The sequence below is a fragment of the Ooceraea biroi genome, chromosome 3, assembly GCF_003672135.1.
Source record: "Ooceraea biroi isolate clonal line C1 chromosome 3, Obir_v5.4, whole genome shotgun sequence".
NCBI classification, from domain to species: domain Eukaryota; kingdom Metazoa; phylum Arthropoda; class Insecta; order Hymenoptera; family Formicidae; genus Ooceraea; species Ooceraea biroi.
In genome coordinates, this window is record NC_039508.1 from 1964263 (window position 1) to 1981028 (window position 16766).

At 40.4% G+C, this 16766-nt stretch overlaps 6 protein-coding genes and 1 long non-coding RNA gene across 11 annotated transcripts; 4 read left to right on the forward strand and 3 right to left on the reverse strand.

Moving 5' to 3' along the window:
* The first annotated feature begins 2 nt into the window (after positions 1-2).
* On the forward strand, positions 3-1461 carry LOC105283176 (NADH dehydrogenase [ubiquinone] 1 alpha subcomplex subunit 8). The gene is made up of 3 exons (XM_011345701.3): positions 3-316; positions 677-852; positions 962-1461. The coding sequence occupies exons 1-3, from the start codon at positions 191-193 to the stop codon at positions 1185-1187; spliced, it is 528 nt and encodes a 175-aa protein (XP_011344003.2). The 5' UTR covers positions 3-190; the 3' UTR covers positions 1188-1461.
* A 128-nt stretch (positions 1462-1589) lies between these two features.
* Positions 1590-5458, reverse strand: LOC105283181 (alpha-1,3-mannosyl-glycoprotein 2-beta-N-acetylglucosaminyltransferase). Its single transcript, XM_011345712.3, has 13 exons — positions 5077-5458; positions 4752-4940; positions 4595-4682; positions 4383-4513; positions 4195-4300; positions 3933-4111; positions 3576-3806; positions 3366-3504; positions 3030-3258; positions 2812-2916; positions 2629-2719; positions 2363-2533; positions 1590-2277 (listed from the first exon to the last, which is right to left on the reverse strand). Exons 4-13 carry the CDS (start codon positions 4488-4490, stop codon positions 2164-2166), a joined length of 1473 nt encoding a protein of 490 aa, XP_011344014.1. The 5' UTR covers positions 4491-4513; positions 4595-4682; positions 4752-4940; positions 5077-5458; the 3' UTR covers positions 1590-2163.
* A 475-nt stretch (positions 5459-5933) lies between these two features.
* On the forward strand, positions 5934-9518 carry LOC105283182 (T-cell activation inhibitor, mitochondrial). 2 transcript variants are annotated; one of them, XM_011345713.3, is made up of 8 exons: positions 5934-6290; positions 6392-6506; positions 7345-7727; positions 7815-8127; positions 8213-8313; positions 8356-8517; positions 8603-8734; positions 8815-9518. In XM_011345713.3, the coding sequence occupies exons 1-8, from the start codon at positions 6265-6267 to the stop codon at positions 9047-9049; spliced, it is 1467 nt and encodes a 488-aa protein (XP_011344015.1). In that variant the 5' UTR covers positions 5934-6264; the 3' UTR covers positions 9050-9518. The 2 variants fall into 2 exon arrangements, with proteins under 2 accessions (XP_011344015.1, XP_011344017.1); XM_011345715.3 differs by having other exon boundaries at positions 5936-6290; positions 8374-8517.
* On the reverse strand, positions 9448-12541 carry LOC109611233. The gene is made up of 2 exons (XR_002193571.1): positions 12461-12541; positions 9448-9652 (listed from the first exon to the last, which is right to left on the reverse strand). It is a non-coding gene; the product is annotated as an uncharacterized LOC109611233 (long non-coding RNA).
* LOC105283183 (KIF1-binding protein homolog) lies at positions 9653-12247 on the forward strand. The gene is made up of 2 exons (XM_011345716.3): positions 9653-10317; positions 10403-12247. The coding sequence occupies exons 1-2, from the start codon at positions 10209-10211 to the stop codon at positions 11926-11928; spliced, it is 1635 nt and encodes a 544-aa protein (XP_011344018.2). The 5' UTR covers positions 9653-10208; the 3' UTR covers positions 11929-12247.
* Positions 12542-12858: 317 nt separating the features above from the next.
* On the forward strand, positions 12859-15109 carry LOC105283187 (sphingosine-1-phosphate phosphatase 2). 2 transcript variants are annotated; one of them, XM_020032906.2, is made up of 5 exons: positions 12859-13043; positions 13116-13698; positions 13794-13995; positions 14087-14311; positions 14395-15109. In XM_020032906.2, the coding sequence occupies exons 2-5, from the start codon at positions 13203-13205 to the stop codon at positions 14810-14812; spliced, it is 1341 nt and encodes a 446-aa protein (XP_019888465.1). In that variant the 5' UTR covers positions 12859-13043; positions 13116-13202; the 3' UTR covers positions 14813-15109. The 2 variants fall into 2 exon arrangements, with proteins under 2 accessions (XP_019888465.1, XP_019888466.1); XM_020032907.2 differs by having other exon boundaries at positions 13151-13698.
* Positions 14917-16689, reverse strand: LOC105283186 (PIH1 domain-containing protein 1). 3 transcript variants are annotated; one of them, XM_011345728.3, is made up of 7 exons: positions 16487-16682; positions 16304-16397; positions 16006-16191; positions 15751-15923; positions 15472-15678; positions 15241-15384; positions 14917-15166 (listed from the first exon to the last, which is right to left on the reverse strand). In XM_011345728.3, exons 1-7 carry the CDS (start codon positions 16538-16540, stop codon positions 15110-15112), a joined length of 915 nt encoding a protein of 304 aa, XP_011344030.1. In that variant the 5' UTR covers positions 16541-16682; the 3' UTR covers positions 14917-15109. The 3 variants fall into 3 exon arrangements, with proteins under 3 accessions (XP_011344030.1, XP_011344029.1, XP_026824191.1); XM_011345727.3 differs by having other exon boundaries at positions 14923-15384; positions 16304-16394; positions 16487-16689; XM_026968390.1 differs by having other exon boundaries at positions 14923-15384; positions 16487-16686.
* Between the last annotated feature and the right edge of the window lie 77 nt (positions 16690-16766).

Below are 16766 nucleotides of genomic sequence, written 5' to 3' on the forward strand. Positions count from 1 at the left end.
ATATATCGATAGAATAAACAGACCGAAGGTAGTGACTTGATGCTAGGTTATCGTCCGATATAAACGTAGTACGTTTTGCAATTTTGCAATTTCGGCAGCAGTGTCGAGGAATTTCGAGCCGAAACGTCTTCCACTGTCGATTCCATCGTAAATGACAAGCCGTCACGTCGTAGTGCCACTGTAAGAAAATATGGCGACGGCGAACATCAAGCTGCCCGAGGAGAGCGAACTGACTGTTCCAGAATTGAACGTCAGCTGGCCGGTGCTCCAAAGTGCTTCTGTTTATATCGGCAAGGCCTGCGAAGGGTGCAATAATGTGAGTCATTTATTGTGCTAGCTGGATTGCGCGGTAGGATTAACGATAATGTGACGCTTACGCGTGTTCAATCGCCTTTGAGGGTTACATAATGTTCCAAGTATCAGCAATGACTTTTGACATGATCCTCCAGTAAATAATTCGATGCACGGGTCTCTTGTGACTAGAACAGCGCGTGTTCCCTGGCGGATTTCAATCCATTTACTGGATTGCAAATAAGCATTGCGGTCTAAACACACGGCATCAGAGAGATGGCGATCTTTGGAATAAAAAAACATATATCTTTGCAATACCAAACTTGAAAGACATACACTGCATTTGAATTTATAATATTGAGAGACAAATTTGCTCCTTCCGCAGGAATTTATGCTATGTAGACAGGAAGAAAACGATCCACGTAAATGCATCAATGAGGGAAAAGAGGTAACTGCTTGTGCGCTAAAAGTTCTTAAACAAATGAAAAAACACTGCCTGGAGGAGTTCAATATGTACATGCGTTGCCTCGAGAGGTCATCGGGAACCCTGGAGCTTAATCGGTACGTGTCATTTTTTGCATCTTGCTAATAAGAGAAAAGAAATAAAGTTAAATCTTGATTACGCTCGTTAGTCATAACAGTATGATAACACGGTGCAATCGTTACTTAGATGTCGGCAGACGCAAGCTGTATTGGACGATTGCGTTCTTAAAAAAATGAACATGGAACGCCCACCCTTCGGATACTTTTGTGAGGTCAGGGTGCACGATACCAAGAGACCACGACCGAAACCGAGAGATCAGATGATAGAATTTCCAGATCCTGTTCCAGGATTGAAAGACGACGTACCACGTGAGAAAGCTAAATATCACAACCGCTTTTGGTATAAAAATTAAGTCTCTTAGCAGATACAACTAGTACCTTGATTGCTCTGCAAGAGTTACGTTTGTTAGACTCGAGATGCACTAGATAACTACGTAAATATGAAAATTGGGCGTATGCAACTTGCAGTGTGCTCTCGAACGTTGGTTTCCTATAAAACTGTATAGAATTGCTGTTGTACACGTCTTGTGAATATAAAACTTGTAAGCAGCAAAGTGATAATTTGCTTAATCATTGTTGTTACACCTTACGATTGTACAAATATAGATATAAAGCACTATAAAATGCCATACTTTGCCATTCATCTCAATTCTTACACGTGTAAATGTTTGACATGATCAGAATTCATATAACTGTAACCATGGAACTCAAACCAACAACTTAAACCACAATAATTCTGTTATATATATTGCGCGTTTTTCATAATTATATATATGTATTTCATTTGTCATATATATATATACATATTACATGACCTGATAAGAAAACCGATCGCCACAGCAGCACGAGCAAAAATAGATCAACATATCGTTATTTTGAAGAATACGTGGCAATTAATCAAAGTATTGCTTTGTCAGTACTGTTACGACACTTTATGTACACGAGATCGGAGATCAATTTTACATTGGCAACCAACTGTATTTGTCATTTGAGCGTAAACGCGGAAACGAGAAGCATAAACTTTTGAGAAGCGCGCGCGAGAGAGAAAGAGTATTTCTTTCTGTATAAGTAGACGTCGTATGTACAAACTTAGCTATAAGCTCACTGAAACATACGCCACGCTGTCTGCGAGACGGATCACATTCGAAACCGATCGCAACGCTGTCTTCAATTCCAAGGAGCACAGCCACGTGCCGTGGACAAACACAAGCACCTCGTCAATCAATTTCTCGCGATCAACATACTCATCTAGCCCATCGAGTATGAGAGGAAATGCAACACACGGTATCGTTACGCAATCTATAAGTCTCTGTAGAGCATAATCGTGTGTTAGCTCCACGTGATATCGTAACCGCTCCAGTTTGCGCTTGGAGCTAAATGCACGCGTCTCCCGTTGTAGAAGAACGTCACTACACCGCGATATCCAGACCTAGGTACGCCGCTCTGTAACACATCAAGGATTATTCAAGAATATTGTTGCACAGTTTTGATAGAGCTCGAGGACAGGAATCCGACAAGGATCTATTACCCTGAAATCGTCCATCAAACCAAGCAGCTTGGTAGTGTTTTTAAACGATTGACGAGTGTAATAGGGTATCCGCACTGAACCAGTACCAACTATATTCCCACTCTTTAATTCCGAGTAGCTAACCACCGTCGATTCGTACACTTGGTTGACGAAAGCTATATCATAATTATCCTGCGGAAGTTATGTAATAATTAGAGATGCATCTTGCATTGAACATGCCTACGCTTGTTGCCACGATTGTAATTAATTTCTGTGTATTTTCTTACTTTTAACAAATAGGAAAGATTCATCTTGGTGAAAGGCACAAATTTTTCATTCAGCTTGATGTACTTCAAGTGTTTCTCAAAGAACAAGCCGCTGAAAGTGACGAAATATGGGATGTAGATGAAATAAATCAGGCTAAATCATAATCTCGATTGAAAAAAAAAGTAGAATGTAATTCTAAGTACTTGCTGACTCCAAGTTTGCCGAATGTCCTGGTTCGCGATAATTCTGGGCGGATACAAGCTCTGTTTTTACGCTGCTCTGGTTGCCTTATCCAATCGTCCCAATATCTACACGAGCAAAATGGTACATTAGCAGAAAACTCGCAGAACGTGCTACATTGCTCAAATCAAACCGTCGTCGAATAATCGGATAATCTATGCGAGGATAAAATGATACTTGCGACTTGGGCCATTTTGGTGCAAGCTCCAACCATAAATCACGCGTGAGCATCCAACCTAAGCCAGGGAAGAAATCTGTCCTATAAAGTAAAAATGGCGCACTCTCGTCCACCAAACCGGCTTTACCATTGTCGTTCCACGCTGACACGCACCATAGAGAGCTATCGTTCACTAGTAGCGGATAAGTTCCCAGGAAGTACTCGTAAAAGTCTGGAGCAATGTCCAGATCATCTACGTAACAATAATAAATGCCTTTTTTAATTCAGGTGATTTAATCAAACGAAGATGTGTGTGCCGCGTTTGTTACATGGCACTCATAGATACTTTACTAATCGTACCTTCGACTATAATTGCAGTACTATATCCAAGCTTTATAAATACTTGATTTAACGCCCATTTGTAGTGACGCGCGATTTTAAAATATCCTCGGAATTTCTTCTCCTTCGGTGGGATCTCGATATCCGATTGATCAGGTTGCTGAAACGATTCGGAAGGTAGTGTAACTTTGTCATTGGGATACTATTCCAAGCTCGACCAAACGGGGGTACCTTTATATGTAACAATTCGTTTCCATATCTTGCTATGACATCGGCAGTTTGCCGGTGATCGCAGTCTTGCGACACAACTATTGGAAACTGCTCTTTGTCGGGTCTTAATCTTATTAATTGATCTAAACACCGCTCTACCGTAATACGATTACAGGAAATAACCAAGATTGCTATTATCGGATTCCCGTTGGGTAGCTTCTGTCTTGAAGGAATACTGTGTACTGGTTCAGTCTGCGAACAAGACATTGACAATAAGATTAAATAACTACAGGCGATGAATTATAATGACGATACGTAATGAATCTTTGACAAATCAATAAAACTGATAACGGTAAGTTTGTATTAATTAATTATTACAGATGAGATGATATCCTGTGTCGACATCGGTTCATTTTTCGACTTTTCTCGATCATTTTTATCCATGAGCTTTTGCAATAGGATACTATCAGGCTTTCTGACTTCATGCTTTTTGTACTCATTCTTCCCTGTGTCGTCTGCTGGTGACTGGACTGGAGCGTTTAATCTGTCGTATTCCTCTAAAATGGGAAATCACGATCTTTTATTTATTTATTCTTTCAACACGATACGTAATATGAATCCTTCTTTTAGCAGATCTTACTTTTACGACGTTTACTCTCGTTGATTCCTTCAAGAAGTCTCTGATTTATAATTATCTGTTGTTTCACTTGTTTCTCCAATCTGCTAATTTGATTTGACAGCTTATCCTGAGGATAAAGACAAGATTACAGCTTGGAACCTTCTTAAAGTCAGATTACTCAATGCTTAAATCGTAACGATTCTTTCTACCTTATCCAGGTCCTTGCCAACTGACTGCTGATCCAAAAATAAAAAGTACGTAGCTACAGCCCATAAAACAAGGGACCCAAAAATAATACTGACTGATCTGTTCCGCATGACAAAACCAGATGTCACCTTAACTGTAACACGTTACATGGCATTAATTGCATGGACGCAAGATAGACTGTAGGAAAGAAAATGGCACAAACATGAGTACTAACGAGTATTCCGCAGGTCGTAGTACACGTCAATAGATATTTGTTATACATGGATTCTGGCTATCTTCAGGGTTTCGTTGCGTCTGCAAAACTGCAGCGACTGTTACGATTCAAGTCGATGCATGACAATTTCCATCGACTGCTAGGACGTACTACTTACATGCGTCAATCATGTCGTATCCGTCAATCGGGATACCGCAATCTTATCACAGGGAGTCACATGGAAGCCTCATGGAGAAAGTGAACGGTATGGAATGCATTATTCACTCGCCCGTGAACGGGAAGCTGTTTTCTCAACATACGTACGTATGGAACGCTGGACGATCGACTCGGGGCAACACGGGCATCACTGAAATCAATTCGTTAGTCCGTCAATCGCAGAGACTCGATTCCGGAGCGAACGACGACGTTACAACCCCGCGAGACTGGTGTCAGTGTCACGGGACGACGATTTCCGAGATGTGCCGCAAACACAGGTTACTTACTATTATGATACAGGAAGCGACACGAAACGCCTTTCGATTACTGACGCTGCTGGCTGGATTCGTTAATTAAATTACGCAAGATCTCGCTCGACTCGCATCCGTCATGCCAGCCGAAAAGAGTCTTGACAACAACCGTGCTCGTGCCGCGGCTCGGTGGGATCGTCAACGTAACGCGATTCACAGTTCGTGTGCTACGAGGCACGCTCTACTGTAACGGCGGTGTTCGCGGTCACCGATAATGCCGACGAAACATAATTGAGATAACAGCGTGACGGTCGCGAAATTACGTTCTTTATCGTTATTCATCCCTCCATCCAGTCCTATCGCTTCCGAGTCGATTTGACCAGGTTTCACCGATACGATAGGCCACATTACAGATATGTGCGTTCAATGTCGAGCGCGCGCACCGCCGATATCAACTGCAGTTATTACGAAGGCGCGGTGGCGACCGGTGATAACGAAGGGGAATGTCCTTTCCTCCCTTACCTCGAGCTTTTAACCAGAGTTAATCATCCGTGCTGTACATACATACTTTCGAGGAATCTAATCGTCAATTTTATCTTCTAGTTTACTGATTGCGAAAGCAAAGGCACAAGATAAGACTTTAATGCCAGTGTTACCGACTATTCAATTTAAACCTTTACTGCCTCGTGTGGAAGGAATTGTCTTGAATTCTATTACTTTTATCCCACATATTAATAAAATTTCAAAGCAAGATAACATCACGGTAATAAGAAAGGGCCTCGGAGTATAGAATTATTGGCATGCGCGTACAGTAATTTAACTTACCGACACAGAACGCGCGGTTGGCAGTTTCTCACGTGCGCCGATAGAGGGTGTCGCTCTCGCGACCGCGGCGCGCGTTGTTTTGTGCATCGCCACTCGCCAGTAATCGTCGCGACGCACGGTGTATCAGCATATTTTGCAGCGCGTATGCTGGGGTGTTACCGGACAGTCGCCCAGCTGAACGGCACATTATGCGCTGTTCCTTCGAACTTCTCGCGGCACTCAGGTATCCGAAGGAAGAAAGGTAAAACACTGACGGGCTCCGCGTCGTCCGCACCAAGAGAGACATTCCTAAACAACGAAGATCCCGGCTACGCGACGGTCGTCCGCACGCGCTACGTAATCCGCTACGTGTCATGAAAGCTGCGATAACCGTCGTGACAGAGTGAGCAGAGGGTGAAAATGTATTGCACTACGCTCGGAAGATGGTAATTAACGAAACCGAGTCGCTTTTTCGAGACTCGACTTGCGCTGTCGACGAGCGAAAACAGCGGCGTTGCTCCTCGAACTGACAGCTCCGCTTTGGCAGCTTTTGCAGGAACGACGCGGTGAGGGCCCTGAGCACCGGCGAGGTGTCCACCGCGCTGAGACCGTTCTACTTCACCGTTCATCCGGATCTGTTTGGTCAATACCCCACGCAGAGAGTAAGTATCGCGCAAGTACCAGAAGTAAGACGCTTCATCGAGTCATCGTTCTTCAAACGGATCTATCGAGGAGGCGACATTGACGACTCGATGTTTGTCACGTAAAGCGATGCAGAGGCGCGTTATCAAGATCCTTTAGTTGCATTTCCATCCGTTCTCTTCCCTCTCTCAGAGGCTCGTCATCTTGAATGTGAAAGTCATTAAAACACGTTAAGCTAAAGTTATGATGTTCTTAGAAGCTTTCTCGTGTTTAAAGCGCATCTACAGCTGAGAGAGAGAGAGAAGGACGAGGATAATAGGAGTCGTAAGAAACGACGCGATCGCGCATCCGAGTCTAAAGCATCGCCCGAAACGATGTATCGCGTAAAGTGCGTGTGCGTGCTCCGGTCATTTAAAGAAAGAACTTAAACAGCGCAGTTAATGTCGTGTGATACGAGTGATATTATTTTTAGATACGAGGGAACGCTGCGGCTGACGTATAGGTGTAGTACGAACTTTGCACGAGTGCGCGCGTGCGTGTACAAGGTTATTTGAATCGGAATAAATTTTCTGCTAGCGCCAGCCGCGTTCGCGTTGTTTTCGCAATGATATTAATTACTTGTGCACAGACTGCATCGAAACGTAAAAATGATAATGCCCGAAATCGATATTTTCTTCTATTTTTTATCGATATTTTCGCTATCTGTTAGCCGAAGAAATATTGCGTTATCGATCTCTCTCTAGATACCTCTTGGTCTCGCTAAATCGCGTGTGATGCCAGTCACTTAATTACTTGTCGAGAATAATAAGCAAAACATTGTCGACATCCGTACACTAATTTGTAATACGTTATTTGCAGACGGTGAATGAGAATTCTCTGAAACAGCTGAGCTCAATCTTAGAAACCTTGCAACAGAAGCAGCCTATACGACCCACCATTTTGCCCTTTTACTTACGCTCGAAAGATGAAAAGGAAGTGAAAGCTGGTAAATTTACGCTCGTGAATATACAGTTAAAAGAGAAGGATTTGAGGCAAGCGATACTTTCCATTTTAAAAACATGCGATCTACCCACGACGTTTGTCGACAAAATCGAAGATCGAGAGCCACCTGTCGCACGGTACAAATCGAGATTTTGGCAAGACCCTGGAGAAAAGCTAGATTTTTCCGAATTGGAAGATGACCCTATTTACGCGTCAATTGTTATGAAACGGAAGATTAATGCGGAGCCGGATACGTTAAAGTAAATACGACATTAAGGCATGCTCGATATCAAATGTTTTACTATATTTCCGTATGTTTTTTTTTCCTTTTTTTTTTCCTTTATTAGGGCCTATCTGGATAAGCACGTAAACGAGGTGCACGTTAAGCTGGAGGCATGCAGACCGGCGAGAGAGGAGGTAGAGAAACTGGAGAAAGTACTGTGCGACAACTTGGGACTGAAGGATATAGTATGGGACTGTGGATGGAATATCGCTCATTACCGCGGCTGCTTATTGGCTTTCAAAGCTCTGGCCGAGCATCATCCGGAATCGATGGAGGTGTTGAGAAATCGGACCCTCGTGTTCGCGAACGACACCGGCATCAGTTTAGAAGGGAACGTTATGCTAAATTCTGGCGAAGTACGGCACAATTGGCTCGATGTGAGTTGAGAGAGTTGATTATTTTCGTCGATGCAATTTGCTCACACTTGTTAAAAACTTGTTAAAGCGTTCTCGTTTTTCACAGCTAATAAAGAACGTAAGAAAACACGACGCTGTACTGTTGAAATTGCCGGCGTTTGAGAAGGCAGTGTCCCAAGTGCTCCTCGACATTAAAGTCGGTCGACGGTGCGTAATACATCATATTATTTGAGTTATGGTAAGGCTCAGGGTCCTCTATATGTGCAGGAAATTCATGCCTAAAGTAATGGTCGGCCAGTATGAGCAACAGCTGCGACAGCTGACGACCACGCTCTCGGATTATCGTGGGAAGAGAAGGTATCCGAATTCTTGGCCGGCCAGTCTGTCCGCTTACGAGATCGTCATCGAGGCGTTAGTATTGCTGCCGCAAAGCGATTATTCGCATTTTCGTCCGTAACCGCATCTCTGTATACGCGTTCTGATGATCTGATTGCAGCGAAGCGGGCCCGCTAATGCTGTCGCCGACTGGACAGTTCATCGTGCCGTCGTCGTGTCCAAGCTTCCTGCTGGTGAATTTTATTAGTGAAAATTTACAGGAGGCTACAAAGAGATTGTGTCATTATAACAAGTAAGAAATATTTCTTGTAGACGTTTGCAGTTAACTCAGATTAGTGTGAGTTGTTACTACTGGCGTGCTGTTTGTTGCAGCATAAAGCACGTGGAACGGGAACTTCATTCTCAAACCATCAAGGAATTAGGTTTATCAGCCCTCAACAAAGACGATAGCATTACACCGGATCTAATGATACAGTGCTGTGAACGACTGCTTCTGCATAAACAGCATTTAGCACCATCTCTCGAAGGCGTTATATTGTGGGTTACTCATTATTATTCCGTTATGAGCGACGGTGTTCTTTGCGTGCCATGGGACTGGAAGTTCTAGTTTGTAATAAGAAGGAAATACGCGTTAATAATCATTATTAAGCCATTAGCCTGAATGCAAATATTTTGTAAGATTCTAATTTTCATGATTACATGCAAATGATGTAATCGAATGATTATAACAGTGTAGGACAAGTAATTATCTGAATTTGGGATAAAATGTACCTAACAGTCTATTACAATAGTCAATACTATTACACTAGTCGCTGTAATAGTACTGATATGTATCCCACATTTTGCGTGTTGCTAGTTTATTGAAGTTTATTATCGTCTTTAGTTCGCGAAGATAACTAGAACAAATTTCTGCGAGATGACTCCCACTGTTAGTGTATGCGTGTGCGTGCGCGTGTGTGTGAGGGAGAGAAAAATTCAACAGAAACGATAAAATTAAACGCAGGAAACAATCGAATAAGGCTGTATTCTGAAATTATTATATATACTCGTATTATGATAAAGATAAAATTGCTTACTTATCTTTATGCGATTTGCATGTTTCAATCCTTGCTATGCTTAGAATATACCCATTACATAAACGATGAATTATATACTTTTTAAAGAAATTTTTTTATATTTTGGAGACGCAAGTGTCTCTGAGTGTATCAATCTGAAAGTAACCAACTTGAGGTCAATAATTGAAATTATTTAAAAATTATTTAAAATTTAAAATTTCTTATGAGATTTATATTACACTTGTGCTTTGCTTTGAGTAATTTCAAAGTTGCTCATTTTACTAACGGTCGAAGAAAAGTCACTGATCAGAAGGATTGAATTCATACACAACATACACAAGACTTGCTAAGACCCTGACTCTTAGTTTGTACATATTTTTAGTTCAAGTATTTACAAGGTCAACATTATCTAGATATTTGTACATTATGATATCAGGGTTGTGCCGAACAGTCTTACGTATTAGACGCGTGACAAATATAAACTTGGGCACAAATGACATTAGACAATGTTAAGTTCATAATACGTAAACATCAGATACATAAACAGATTCTATCTTCTTACTTCTGTCGATCGACGTGAGACCTTGCTTGGGCATAACAAGTCGGCTAACGAACGAGGACACAGCCAAAAGCTCTCAGTCAGAAGCTCTTTTGTCAGTGTGCATTGGATAAAGTGACAAATACTGTACAAAGGAACAATTCTATTACACGATGGAGGCAATTATTTCTTTTATATTCCACGATCGCCTGACGAAGCCCAAGGAGGGTGCTTTTTTAATCAATATTGTGGAAAGTCGACTGCAACGGAAGAGCAAATCTAGTAAGGAATACAAATAATCTGTTCATAATATAATATCCATGAAGTAGTATTCGTAGAATAACCTTTTATATGTTAATTTGTTTAGGAATTACCGGGAAAGTCAAGCCAACGACGGAGAGCGATACAACGATGAAGGCCAGCGAAAAACATATAAAACTTATAAAAACATCGGTTGAAACAATAAAGAAGTACGATGAGTGTCCAGCTGCCCAGATGCTCGAAACAATCAAATCGTTAGAAGAGGATGCAGCAATTCTTGCTACTGCTACTGCGACTCCAAACCTTGATGAGACGTTATCGCTCGCGATAATTCATCTCAACATAGGTTTGTTGTGCATGAGGGACCCCAAACCAGACAAACTGGCAACGAGTGAAAAATATTTCAAGTCGACTATAGACTCCTTACATGGACATGAGAAGAATCGGAAAGTTATTTTAATAAGTCTAATAGCATTCAACGCATGGTACATAGTGTCGCAGAAGACAAAGAATACAGAAAATTGTTATAAACAGCTAAAAGGAGCACTGAAGGTATATATGGAGTATACAAAAGGTGACTATCTCGAACCTATTGACATCGTGAGTAGCATTTGCACTGAAGATGAGGAAACGTCAACACCGCAGAAATCTTACTTGGACAGACTTCACGTAGCAACTATAGAAGGCTTAGTATTCTTGAATAACTCTGAATCTAATTTCTCTCAATCTATGCACAGCTTTGAAACGTATATCCATATTGTATTGAAAGAAGAAATAGGACATAGAGAAGAGTTTTCACCTTCGGAACATGCTAATTGGATTTTAGCTTCATTTCATTTAAGTAAATACTTCATAGATTATAGTCGCTTTGCTGAAGCCAAACATCATTTAACTGCTGCTACGTACATGCGGGACAAATATAACAAAATGAAAATTTCTCCGCAAGACCAAATCCAAGAGCGCAATGAAAAAATTGAAAAGATAAAGTCGGAGAGTGTTAAAACATGGATACACTATGGATTTGTGCTATTGCGTTTATCGGTAGAGAAATTACGAATGTATGCACTGTTAAAGGAAACCGAAGCGGATGAACTATTCAAAAAGTTCAAGAAAGAAATTCCTGAGAAATATGCATCAAGTTTTACGTTTCCTGGTTTGAGGAAAGTGCTGGAACCATATGCCACCAAGGTTACAGATAAGTACGTGACATGTTATGATGATGCTTACACACTTTTTAAAAAAGTCAAGGAGTGGATTGAGACGAGAGAGAAAGTGGAAGACATAAACGAGAAAGGAAAACTGAGGCTAAGGCTGTCGAGAATGTATGGATATTTAGCATTTTTTGAGGACAGAGAGGACATGATCGAAACACATCAAACCCGATTTGAGCTTTTAAACAATTTTATTACCAACACTGAAAAAAAAGAGCTACAGAAAGATACGCTTCTTTCCATTTATCTTCAGATGGCAGTTATTAACGTTATGCGTTTGGATATGTTTGATGAAGACATGAAATACAATAATGAAAACTTAAGCGAAGACCAGGCAGAACGCTTGAAACAATTAGCAGCTCAGGTCAATACGTACTTTGTGATGGCTTTAAACACACATTCGAGTCTCATCCAAGGATAAAAGCGAAAATGACGAGTTAACATCCTTATTTATGGTATGTAGGTTATACGTAAACATCAAAAGGTTTCCAATGTAATGTTACAAATAGAGAACACCGGAGGATGTCGATGCACGTACTTGCTTTAAATTTTTATTTTTAATCAATCTTTAATTTTTAACTCTAAATAACAAAAAAAGCCAAACACTTTATATTTTATACTTGTATTCATGTATCTCTAAACGACGAAAGCCAAACACTTTATATCTTATACTTGTATTTATGTATCAATAATTTATCTCAATACGAAGAGTTCTTAATAAAGATATTATTTTAATAAAATGCGTGTCCATTATTTTACATAAGAAATAAAACACGTTTGATGCATACAATAGGATATCTATTAACGCATAAAGAGACGCTCTACTTGATTTATTAATAAACAGTTGTGATACACAAATAACCTGACGCGTTCGCAGATACCTGATAATTGATCTAAACAAGCACCGTCTGCAAAATAGCCGGTAAAAACAGAGAGATAAAGGAGAACCTAACCTTTCTTCATCAACGTTGCCTCGTGAGTAGAATGGAAAGAGAGAGCGAGTTATATTATTCTTTGTTCAATGATGATCACATGTTTGATCACACGCTTTTTCGTGGTGTTCTCATGGCGCTCCATGGTGCACATCGCCAATATGTCGTATTGTCATGTTCACCCTGCTCCACCCGCGTGATACGAAAGCATCGAATTAGAAAGCACGAAATAAAACGTGTCCATACTCTCTGCGAGTGCACGCGCGCAATAAATCAATAAATTACACAGAAATTGAATTATATTCATCCACATGGAACGAATAGAGCCTAGAGTAGGGACAGTCGCGTTTATAGCTTAAGTGTGCGAGACGCGACCGGTCAGCTGATTTCGCGGAAACGCGAAACCGACGCGACGAGAGCCGTGCGCGGCTCCGACAGCGTGCGTTTTTGTGATTTAAAGCTGGGCGATGCGTAATTCTGCACACAAAGGTCGTGACTCGCAGTCGCTCGCTGAGTCCTGATGCCTTGGTTCGCCAGAAAAGTTGAATCGTCCCGCCGGTTGCCGTGCGCAAAGGTTACTCCACATTCGTCGCTCGCGCTTTTGGTAAGTTACACGAGCGTACTGTGTCGTATCTCGATTAGTCAATGAAATTACAAGATTATCGTGTTATCGCAGTTCAACCGCGCTCAGTCATTACAACGTTTGTGCAGAGAATATTCAACGGGATGCTTGATTGAAATTAATTGACTCGTTCCGACAACAATGGCATCGGAATTAATCGGCTACTTGAAGGACCCGCAACTAGTCGCGTCGATACAGCGATTTTTTGGTGTCAACATACATTATGGCAAACATTGTGAGGGGCTCAAGTCCAGCGGAACATGGCAAAGCGAACAGGACGAGGATACTTGCACAAAAGCCGATCGCAACGAGAGGAAGCACGTTCCGACTTGCCGTAATCAAGAGCTAAATGGCTGTGATAGAAACAGTAAACGGACGGTCAATGGATGCACACAGCGGACGAGATTCTTAGAACGACAAAGAAATGAGCCGACTAACAAGTGTGAAGAAGCTGCAGCGGTTTTGAGCGGCACGCATTATACAATCACTAATTCATTTTGGTACTATTTATTTCTGTTCGGAACCGAGCTAGGAGACGAGATTTTCTACTCGACTTTTATACCCTTTTTGTTTTGGAATATTGATGGAGCAATTGGCCGAAGGGTAGTGTTAGTATGGGCCACTGTTATGACTATTGGTAAGATCGATTGGCAATCAAACGCTGTAACGTGCTCGCATGTATGACTCGTCGATGCAATGTATCCTGAAATTTTATATTATACGTTTTCTCAGGACAAGCATTGAAGGATATAATTTGTTGGCCCAGGCCAGCGTGTCCACCAACCGTCAGGTTACAAAATAAGTGGTCACAGGAGTACGGAATGCCGTCTACTCATGCCATGATTGGTGTCTCCATTCCATTTAGCATAGTATTATTTACGATAAATAAGTATATTTATCCACCTCTCATCGGCTGTCTCATCGCTTCCCTCTGGTAAGTTGATAGATTGTCACCTGGCGATATTTTTTACAGTAATTGTTCACTGTTGGTTTTTAAGCGCCACTGTTACATTACGCCTTTCTAGGTGTGCACTCGTCAGTATGAGCAGACTTTATCTCGGTATGCATACCGTGCTAGATATCATAGTGGGCTTAGTATTGGCGTTCGTGCTAATGATTCCATTGGTACCTGTAGTTGATGTAACAAATACTTACATCATCACGAATGTTTGGCTAGTAGCGGTACTGGTTGGAATTAGCATTGCCGCTATTGTCTATTATCCATCCAGCGACAAATGGACACCGACCAGGTAGAGATCAAGTCATCGAGCATTATTCTACGTGCAATTCTAATTTTGAAGGCGTGTTATTGTAATTTATTATACTTTTTCAGAGGCGACACTGCCATGGTCGTATCGGTCACCGCAGGAGTTCACGTGGGAGCGTGGCTCGGTTATTATACTGGTATATTAAGCGCATCGTCGCTTTCGCCACCGTATACTATCACTTGGCCAACGTGTTCCACGCTTGGTCATTTGATTCTTAGAACTGTATTTGGCTTTGCCTGCGTAATTGCGACGAAAAGTTCGTGCAAACTTTTTAGTTATGTTACATTATGTGCCATACTAGGAATTAATTGGAAGCAACTTATGAGTTGCCAAGACTACAGCGGAAATCAAAATAAGGTGTTGGTTGATCTAGTCTACAAATATCTAGCTTGTTTTATGATAGGTGTAAATACAGTTTATTTCTTGCCGCAAGTCTTCAGTATGATGGGTATCGAACGACCGGCATTTTTTACAGAAATGTGAGAAACTTAACGTTTCCTTTGTTGTTCAGTTTACATTATTCCGTGAGATATATTTTATATTTTGTTGTCTATTGAGCTTTTGTAATTTTTCCAAGAAATCATTTATTTTTACTTTTTCAGGTTTATCTTAGATAGAAACGTAATTTACTGAATTAAAACTTAATGCTTTCTTCCAAAAATTACCAAAATTAATAGGCACTTTAGAATTAATATGAAATCTAACAAAATTTCAATCATCTTAATAACGTGTGAAAACAAATTCTTAAGAATCGAAAAAGGAATAAACATAAGAACCAAATTATTTCCTAGTATTTGTATTTGCTTTCGGTCCTATTACTATATCTATTCGTAACACCTGAAAAACAAGAAAATTTTATTTCCAAATCTGATTTCGACGCAATATGAGGAAATGCAAATGCATGTTTTTACCCCAATGTTGTAATCGAAAAAAGCCTCTGCTTCATTTACATCGAGCGCATATGGAAGCAAAACATCGTACGAACAAGAAACCTTTTCATCGGTTACGTTTATGCGATCGGAGTTAATTAATACTGCTATGTCCTCAATCGTAACCTGCAAGTGATAATGCTCGCCATTATTCATTCAATCGGATGCTATTAATAGACTAAGCAATCTGTTTTATAATTTTGTGACACTCACACTTTTTGACATATCAAATAAAGCAATTAAGCGCTTAGCTGGGCCCTTGGCCGGTTCCCGTAAAATTACCATTTTTGTTGCTTTACTATCCAATGAATCACTCCTATCCATAGATACCGTAGAAATTTCCTCAATCAGTGGTTTATAGCTTTGTGGCTTTTTCACCTCGCGATTTTCTATTCTGTGCTGTTGCAGTTTACCAATTACCTGCAATATGTTTTATTAATATATTTACATAGTTAATATATTTTCTTTTCATACAAACAGATAAATGCTTACTGTTCGATTTTTGAGAATGACATAATCTTCCATTTCAAGATGTTTGTCAAATTTATCTGCGACTCCACTCAATATGACTAATATCGTAAACGCCATGAAATGTTTCCTCTCCTGACATTTTTTCAAATATGTTGAATTTATCATGACATCGTATGTCGCGCTAGCTATACCAGCTACAGAGAGAAGCACACAACACATTTGCTTAGATTGTGATGATGTCAGCGTAACTTTAAAGAACTAAAAGATCTTTATTACATTTATCTGCTTCCATCCTTTCACTGCCAATACTCATTGGTATAGTGTAAGCAGTAGTTTCTTCGTCTTCTATAATTTTAAATAGTTGACTATCAGATATGTCTTCTGGTGGTGGAATTTTACTAGACACACATATGTTGATAAAAACTTTTTGTCCATCGATCGCTCTGGTCTTTACACAGATACCTACAATTATATAATAATCACATGTCATTAATGCCATAAATAACCGTTGCAATATGAGTCTTGTCTTCGACAAGAAAAAAAAACGATGCATGCGAAACGATGGTGTACAAACCAGGAGTAGGTTGCACGAGGACGGATGATTTAGAATCGAGTTGCTTCATAAATTCATCCATCTGTTCACTTATAGCACTTCTATCCTCATCCTGCTAAAAATATTGAACGCTTATAAATATATACACCTATATTTCGTACTTTTATATTCTATATATCAATTGATTTTTATTTATATACTTACGAGCAATAAGTTTTTCATCTTGAGCGAGTCGTCAACATCAAGAAAACTGGCCATAATTACCAAATTAAAAAAATGTATTCACGTGAGCGGTTATTACTTAATTATCAAGAGCAGCTTTTCTCAACTGAAATATATTTCGACAGTTTAAAATATATTTCAAGATGCGTCTATTTTCTCTCGGCAATAACAAACATTATACAGGTTCGTCGTGCAGTGCCATGTTCACTGAACTACACATTTACATTTACTGAACTCGTTCAGTCGACTTATCGATCAACGA